At 42.1% G+C, this 9,258-nt stretch overlaps 1 protein-coding gene across 1 annotated transcript in view; it reads left to right on the plus strand.

Annotated features, from left to right (window-relative positions):
- The first annotated feature begins 1,265 nt into the window (after window positions 1–1,265).
- The window catches only part of LOC118822194 (NF-X1-type zinc finger protein NFXL1-like), a 28,258-nt gene continuing 20,265 nt past the window's right edge, over window positions 1,266–9,258 (plus strand). The window contains exons 1-4 of the mRNA XM_036591114.1: window positions 1,266–1,300; window positions 2,570–2,759; window positions 4,529–4,729; window positions 8,680–8,789. Of these exons, the coding sequence (XP_036447007.1) occupies window positions 2,579–2,759; window positions 4,529–4,729; window positions 8,680–8,789 (492 nt within the window). The 5' untranslated portion in view covers window positions 1,266–1,300; window positions 2,570–2,578. The remainder of the gene's footprint in view (window positions 1,301–2,569; window positions 2,760–4,528; window positions 4,730–8,679; window positions 8,790–9,258) is intronic.

Here is a 9,258-nt window from a genome sequence, read left to right on the forward strand (position 1 = left end):
TACATGGAAACTGAGCAGCAGAAAATCAGCCTGTTTGAATTTTTGCTTTTGTGATGTCACAAAAACCAACACAGTTACATGCTGTATATATCCACCTATGCAGCCTACAGTTTAGCCCCACCCACTCACACTGGGTGTTTCAGCCCAGACTGCTGTCTGAATGAGTCACAGCCAATCAGAACAGAGCTCATTCACACAGATCAGTCTTAAAGGCACAGAACTGAAAACAGCCATAATTCTAAGAGATGAGAAAGAGACTGTTTTCAGTACATAAAACCACAGGACCATCGGAAACGGACCACAGGAAATGAAGGATACGGGCCCTTTAAAGACGCTTTTACCGTGACACATCACAAACATACATGATCTGTGTTTTATGAGAGTTAAATATGTTAGTCTGTTGTTTATATGTACATATGTACATTCATAGTCATCATGTTTCATTATGCTGTTGTGCTTTGGGCCCTAAACTGCTCCACACGTCAGTGTCTTACTAGCTGGCTGACCGGTCCAGTACAAACTGTCAGACATGAAAAGCTTGTATTAAAGGGGAATTCTACCCATTTTTAACAAAAGTTCTGCACAGTTCAGTGTGTGAGGTGTAATCAGAGAGATTCAGAGTGGTTTGGTGTGAAATTGTTCAGATGTCTTTACAGTGGTGGTGATAGGAACCAGGGGTCGCCATGACTACAACACAGATATAGACATTTTATTTACTATCCAGAACCACCAGTGAACCTACACGAGTCTTCTGAGCTTATATGGAATGACTGTTTACTTCTTAACCGTTTAATCATGCAGAAATTTCAGAAAGTTGGTGGAGTTCCCCTTTACTCACTCTCATCCTTGCATAGTGCACTTTTAAGTAGCTCCCTGACAAAAAAAAAACCCATTTATTTAATTACACAAGTGAAGACCCCGTGTAGAGCAGGTCATTATCAGTAGTGGTAGTGTGACTGAGGTATGCTGCACTGTCTGCTGGCGCTGTATTTCACATGTCCTCAATAAAGTATTTTTGACCTGACGTGTTTTGCCGTTTTGAATCTGACCGAATTCATTCTGCATCACTGAATTGATCTAAAATAAAAATGTTAAAAATACACACATTTAAAAAAAACAGAATCAAGTGAACCTCTGCACGACACGTTGCGCTTTTCCGACGTGGACGGGAGTTGTAGTCTTTTCAGGGCACCTGGAAAACGACGAGAGCCCGTAAAAGAACTACACTTCCCATGATGCGCGGCGGTTCCTGCGGAGCGCGCATGTCAACGGACGGAGTGCGCGGTCCCGGCGGCTTGTGGTGAGTTAGCGGTGGGTTTTTGTGTTCTGGGTGACACGAGTTCGGAATTAAACTCGAACTTTCTCTCGGAAACCGGCTCAGCAGGTCCAGAGCTGACCGCGGGGACAGACGCGCGGCGGTCCCAGCTCGCAGTTCGCCCGCACTCACTGGTTTAGCGGGCTAGCAGGTTCGGCAGCGTCTAATTCGAATCTCCCCGGTCCACCTTAAACGGGGCAGCAGTTCCATTCTGCGCTTTGGGCTTCGGGCGCCGGAATGGAGCTGCTGCTCCATTTAAGGTGGAGCGGGGAGGTTCGAATAAGACGCTGCCGAAAAGGAAACTTCAGCCTCGTAGAGACGAAGAACCAGAGCTCCTCCTTAGCAGCCTGGAGTTAAACTACCGCTGCTGGACCCCCTCACTTCCAGTTATTTAGATTATAGATCACCTGTTATTCAGATTATAGATCAGATGTTATTCAGATTATAGATCACCTGTTATTCAGATTATAGATCACCTGTTATTTAGATTATAGATCACCTGTTATTCAGATTATAGATCAGATGTTATTTAGATTATAGATCACCTGTTATTTAGATTATAGATCACCAGTTATTCAGATTATAGATCACCTGTTATTCAGATTATAGATCAGATGTTATTCAGATTATAGATCACCTGTTATTCAGATTATAGATCACCTGTTATTTAGATTATAGATTATTTGTTATTCAGATTATAGATCACCTGTTATTTAGATTATAGATCACCTGTTATTTAGATTATAGATCACCTGTTATTTAGATTATAGATTATCTGTTATTCAGATTATAGATCACCTTTATATGTCCATAAAGTCCTGAATGCTTCTGAACCGGTTCGGCTGTGTAGTTTCATCTCTATATACCAGCCTTCATATTAAGTCCACCTCCTTATTTCTGCACTCACTGTCCACTTTATCAGCTCCACTGACCACATAGTTCCACTCTGTAGCTCTGCAGTTACAGACTGTAGTCCATCTGTTTCTCTGCATACTTTGTTACCCTGTTCTTCAGTGGTCAGGACCCCCAGAGAGGGTGGTGGGTCATTCTCAGCACTGCAGTAACACTGACGTGGTGGTGCTGTGTTAGTGTGTGTTGTGCTGGTCTGAGTGGATCAGACACAGGAGTTTTAAACACCTCAGTGTTGCTGCTGGACTGAGAACCAAAAATGTCCGGACAGCAGCGTCCCAGCCCGACTACTGCCGTGAAGTGTTTCTGCTTGTTGTGACTTTCTTGTGTTTTCTCCGTTACTAGGCGATCTCCATGGAGCCGGCTTGGCGACAGCAGGGGAGAGGGCGCGGCCGGGGTCAGACGAGGGGTCAGACTCCTGGTGACTTGTTGCCAGGGCGACCCCAGAGAGAAGAAGATGGGGTGAGGGTGGGACGAGGACGGGGCGGTTCTGCTGTGACCACACTGCCCAAAACAGAACCTCCACCCAGTAAAGGTACAGGGACCAATAAAGATTCATACTGGATTAAAATCACTCCACAATTATTACAGTCAGACTGTAAAACTACACACACTGCAGATTCATACTGGATTAAAATCACTCCACAATTATTACTGTCAGACTGTAAAACTACACACTGCAGATTCATACTGGATTAAAATCGCTCTGCAATTATTACTGTCAGACTGTAAAACTACACACACTGCAGATTCACACTGGATTAAAATCGCTCCACAATTATTACTGTAAAACTACACACACTGCAGATTCATACTGGATTAAAATCACTCCACAATTATTACTGTCAGACTGTAAAACTACACACTGCAGATTCATACTGGATTAAAATCGCTCTGCAATTATTACTGTCAGACTGTAAAACTACACACACTGCAGATTCATACTGGATTAAAATCGCTCCACAATTATTACTGTAAAACTACACACACTGCAGATTCATACTGGATTAAAATCGCTCTGCAATTATTACTGTCAGACTGGAAAACTACACACACTGCAGATTCATACTGGATTAAAATCGCTCCACAATTATTACTGTCAGACTGTAAAACTACACACACTGCAGATTCATACTGGATTAAAATCACTCCACAATTATTACTGTCAGACTGGAAAACTACACACACTGCAGATTCATACTGGATTAAAATCACTCCACAATTATTACTGTCAGACTGGAAAACTACACACACTGCAGATTCATACTGGATTAAAATCACTCCACAATTATTACTGTCAGACTGGAAAACTACACACACTGCAGATTCATACTGGATTAAAATCACTCCACAATTATTACTGTCAGACTGGAAAACTACACACACTGCAGATTCATACTGGATTAAAATCACTCCACAATATTACTGTCAGACTGTAAAACTACACACACTGCAGATTCATACTGGATTAAAATCACTCCAAAATATTACTGTCAGACTGTAAAAACTACACACACTGCAGATTCATACTGGATTAAAATCACTCCACAATTATTACTGTCAGACTGTAAAACTACACACACTGCAGATTCATACTGGATTAAAATCACTCCACAATTATTACTGTCAGACTGTAAAACTACACACACTGCAGATTCATACTGGATTAAAATCACTCCACAATTATTACTGTCAGACTGTAAAACTACACACACTGCAGATTCATACTGGATTAAAATCACTCCAAAATTATTACTGTCAGACTGTAAAACTACACACACTGCAGATTTATACTGGATTAAAATCGCTCCACAATTATTACTGTAAAACCACACACACTGCAGATTCATACTGGATTAAAATCACTCCACAATTATTACTGTAAAAACTACACACACTGCAGATTCATACTGGATTAAAATCACTCCACAATTATTACTGTAAAACTACACACACTGCAGATTCATACTGGATTAAAATCACTCCACAATTATTACTGTCAGACTGTAAAACTACACACTGCAGATTCATACTGGATTAAAATCACTCCACAATTATTACTGTAAAACTACACACACTGCAGATTCATACTGGATTAAAATCACTCCACAATTATTACTGTAAAACTACACACACTGCAGATTCATACTGGATTAAAATCACTCCACAATTATTACTGTCAGACTGTAAAACTACACACTGCAGATTCATACTGGATTAAAATCGCTCCACAATTATTACTGTAAAACTACACACACTGCAGATTCATACTGGATTAAGTGCTGTTGTTATCTTTCTGTCCAGTCGTGTCCTCTCAGTCCAGATTTGACGAGATCAGGAAGTCCAACCAGGCTGCAGCTCAGCGACTGGTGGAGAAACAGTATGCCTCCTCGTCTGAGGAGGAGGATGATGATGATGATGATGACGATGATGTTGAAGATGGAAGGCTTGGTAAACGAGGGACGATCCTGCAGTCGACGCTCACTGCGTACACCAACCAGATGGGTCAGACATTACACTAAATTCCTACAAATAAAGCAAGTTTATTACAATGAAATCAGATCTGTGCAGTGAAACATGAGCACACATCAACTCCAGACACTCTGTCAATGCTGATGATGCCCGTTTTGCTGCTCTCTTTCTCGGCCTGATATCCGCAGGCTTGAACGTCAAATAGCTGCAGCTTCAGTGCACTAGGTGGCGCTGTGTGACTTTCTAAAGCAACACATGGCTGTTTTTGGTGCTGAGGCGTACTTGTTAATATGGCTGAGAGATTAACTGAGTTTTATTATCAGTTATGATTTTGGCTTCCAGTGATTATGAAAGTAAGATAATGGAGATAACGATGATTCTACTGCGCTCCATTTCACAGTGATGCTCTCGTTTGGTCTTGTATAAATCCAGTGCTGTTCAGTTCCAGCAGTGCGCTCTCACCCCTCCCTCATAGCCCAGCTCATCTCCTTTATTCTGGTCTAATCTATTTTTGTTTATTATTTTTATGTATGTTAATTAGTGTTCAGTAGGTTGTGGAAGTGCGTTTTTATTTTGATCTTATTTAATGTATTTTTTTCATATTATTTCACTTCATCAATTAAATGCATCTGTAGTTATAAATCAAATTTTATTTAATTTATTTTTAGAAAAGTTTTTTTTAAAGTTCAGAAAATACTGATGGGTAATCGTGTTAATCATGATCTTAAACACAGCATATAGTTAAGCGAGTCCTGACTGTCGATAGTCCGTGAATCCATGAGGTGTTCTAGGTGATGATGGTCTCAGATATAGGATGTCCAGTGAGGTATGGAGCTGTATGGACAGGTAGTGAGGGGGTAGCCAGCCATGTGTTCCGGGGCCTTTCTGTAATGGGGAATTTAGAGTTATCATTCAGTTCAGAAGTTCAGTAAATACAGTCTATATATGATACACGTTTCTGTTATTGTGGCCACAGGATATTGACTGGGTGGTCTGAGAGCCCAGTGCAGATTTCTGTATGTGTGTGGACGAGTGGATTAAAAGGAAGAAGAGAAGGAGAAAATCACACAGTGGAAAGTCTCATCAGTAAAGCAGCAGAAGTTAGTTTACTGTGGCTGTTTTGTAGAAACAGGGGCTGCTAAGAAGACTAAAGCCTGTTTGTATGATACGATCATTGTGTTCATGATGACTGTGTTATAAAGTGCAGCTTTAGGTCGTTTATGCTTGTATTTGTATATAGTTGTATTTAATGTTGCAGCAGCTTCTCAGCTGTTAGTGAGGGTCTCGGTTCTCTGACAGGTTCTCAGCTCCAGTCCTGAGTGGAATCCTGTATGATCAGCTCCGTTATGTGACGCTCATTTGTTTTTATTGATTATTTTGTTGTAAATATTGCACAGATATTCACCTAAAAACATGACAGTCAGAAGTATCTTCGGCTGTTTTCACTCAGCAGGTAAAAGAGGCCCAGATCTGATCTTTTTCTTCATGTGTGACTCAGATGTGTGTCAGTGTGATCAGATAAACACACTGAATCTGACACTTTCAATTCTGATTTGAGACGCTTTCATATGTGGTACTGAAATCTGATACGTATCCGATCTGCAGCAATGTGACTCAGTCTGAACAGCCAGATCGGGATTCATTGCAACTTTTACATCAGTCCAACTCCACATTCGTCATCATTTAGTGCTGCTGAGACTCAGAAACATTCAGGCTGATATTTCTGCACAAGAAGAGACTCATCACAGCCGCTCAGTGTTTGAAGATGTTTCTAAAGAAATGTCCGAACGCGGCCGCAGGAGAACGCGGCCGCAGGAGAACGAGGCTGCAGCGTCAAAGAACAGGTAAAAGTCTGAAAGCAGAGTTTAAAGAATCCGAGGAGAACCAAAGAAGTGACCACGCCCTTTTTACGGCTCGAACACATTCTGGGTGACGAGCCCAGCGGTCAGTCAGTGAAGCTTCATGATGGCTCCTGTGATGCTGGTGAAGATGAAGCTGATCCTCTGGGAGCGACTGGCGTTCGGTGGTGGTCGTGATTGTTGACCTCTGGATGAGCCGTGAAGCAGCGTGACGCTCTGATCTTTTGACCATGAGGGTCAGTTTAGGAGCTGATCTGTTCAGACTGATGATACAGATCACATTTAAAAGACAATCTGAACAGACAAACAAAAAAGATCAGATTTGGTGAGAGAATCAGATTTGGGCCTCTTTTACCTGCTGTCTGAACGCAGCCTTTAACACTCAAACCACACTTTTAAAGATCATTTCTTTAAAATCTAATATTGTGATGTTCTGAACGTGATAAGCAGGTGATTATCATGATCAAACTGTCATGTAAACGACAGACGCTTGCTTATATGTCTGTTTCTGACTCCAGTCCTCTTTTTATCATTTCTTTCGTTTGCTTTCTCGAGGGGAGGTTCTCTGTGCTCGGTAAAGTGTGAGTTCTGCTGTAAACCTGGCCGCCGTCGCTCTGTGAGAGATGAGCGAGCTGTTTTCTCTCTCCCTGCCTGCAGAGGTCAGCGTGGGTTCACACAGCAGGTCGTTCATGGTGTATTTAAACGCACTCCTCCGCTGAGGGGGTGAATAAATAAACACGCACACAGAAGCCTTTGTGCGAGCACAGAGTCACACGCTGTGTGTTTGGCTGATGTACGTCAGCGGTGGTGCTAAACGTTCTGCAGGATTCCAGCGTGAGGCCCCTCAGGTGAGGAGCTGAGGAGCAGCAGCGAGGAGAGAAGTGAAGTTGACCTGACCCGTCATGACCACAGCATTTCAGAGGATTAGTCGTCATATAAATCGTTATGGTTATTAATTTAGTTGTCTTTTCTTAGTGTTTTTACACAGTTATTGACGTCCAAGCGTGAAGTGGACAGACTGGCTGATTATCTGTCAGCTGCAGCTCCCAGCAGTGAAAATACATGCAGAGCGCTCTGGAATCCAGGCTAACAATTAATCAAACTTTACCAGGTCCTGTAATGTGTTATGGCACCAAGTCAGGACTTCTGTTGTTTTCGCTCTGGTGTAGATCTGTCACTCCACAATAAACACAGTTCACTGCTGTGGGAACAAAACCTCGTATCTCCAAAGTGGTCACTTTACAGGAGAAGGAAAAAACACACTCTACTTTCAGTGTAAGTCAGTGGAACCGGACGTTTTTCAGAGTCATTTTGGGTCGTTTCTTTTGGTCCATTCATCATGAAATCTACACACAATGTAAAGGACAGTGGGGTTTTTTCAAGTTATGTCAAAAACTGAAAAAGGACGAAAATGGAGACTGAGGTTTTGTTCCGACGGCAGTGGTTTACTTCTTTAAATTTACATTTATTCACTTCAGCCCAGCTGAAGAAAATGCACTCGGTAAACATTCTGCTGGTCGCAATGTAGAAAACAACAGTGGAAAATAATGGCGGTCTGCTTACATTATCGCAGTCAGCCCAAATAATTGTAATCAGGTGACTACAGTGCTAAAAAACGTCTAATCTTATCAGGTAATACAAAGAAAGGATTGACTCAAAATGTGAAACAGACGTTCTAGAGTGTGAAACGTACCATTCTGTAGCACAACATTGTGCAGCTCAACCTCTCTGGTTTAATACAAGTCTTTTATATCGCTTTCGTGTTTCTGCTCATCAGTGTACTCTCACTGCAATACCAGCCGTTGGGAATCCCTGTGGTGTCACCCAATCCTGACTGCTTGCCCAGCCCAGCTAATGAAAGACATCAGATTATTCCGTATTTAATGTGTCCACTCTTTCCCTTTATTCCAGCTTCCATTCCTTTCAGGAGACTCACTTTCAGTTCCTCAAAGAATCTGCAGACAAACCTCCACAGTTCAGTCTTAGAAGCTGGTTGATGATTTTCTGAAGTGATCAAACACATTCAGTGGTGTTGAGGTCTGGAGTTTTGAAAGCAGGTCCATGTAGTGAGTTGATAAGCTAAATCGGTCCTTATGGGGTTTTTGTGTGTGTGCTTGTGTTTAGGAGGCGACGTGTCGGACTTGGAGCGAACCCGTCAGTACCTGAACGAGGCGTTCCAGTCCGGAGCCATAACCTGCCTCATCTGCATCGCATCTGTGAAGAGAACACAAGCGGTGAGACCCTCACAGTCACACGCACAAACAGGGGGCTGCCAGTTTATTAGGTCCACTTGCTTTGTAGCTGCAGTAACTGGACATTTTATCAGAAACACTACAGATACAGGTTTACAGTTACAGACTGTAGCCCATCTGTCGTTACACACAAGTTTGAACCCAGTTCTGCCTCATTCACCATTTGAAAGAGACCACTATAGGACCACCACTGATCAGATGTTATTTGGGTGGTGACCACTCTCAGCCCAGCACAGATACTGACTCAGGAGGGTGTGCGGCCCAGCAGTGCTGGTGGGGTTTTTTTTAAATGCACTGATATTGCGTAAACATTAGTTTGGGACGGTATGTAAAATGCAGGTAAAAACAGAAAGCAGTGTTTGTAAAACCACTTTGATAAGTGTTTAAACAAAAACAGTACCAGGACAAGATAATCAGTGTTTTATTTTCCCAACTTTATTTTTTTTATTTT

The sequence above is a fragment of the Colossoma macropomum genome, unplaced genomic scaffold (assembly GCF_904425465.1).
Source record: "Colossoma macropomum unplaced genomic scaffold, Colossoma_macropomum, whole genome shotgun sequence".
NCBI lineage: Eukaryota > Metazoa > Chordata > Actinopteri > Characiformes > Serrasalmidae > Colossoma > Colossoma macropomum.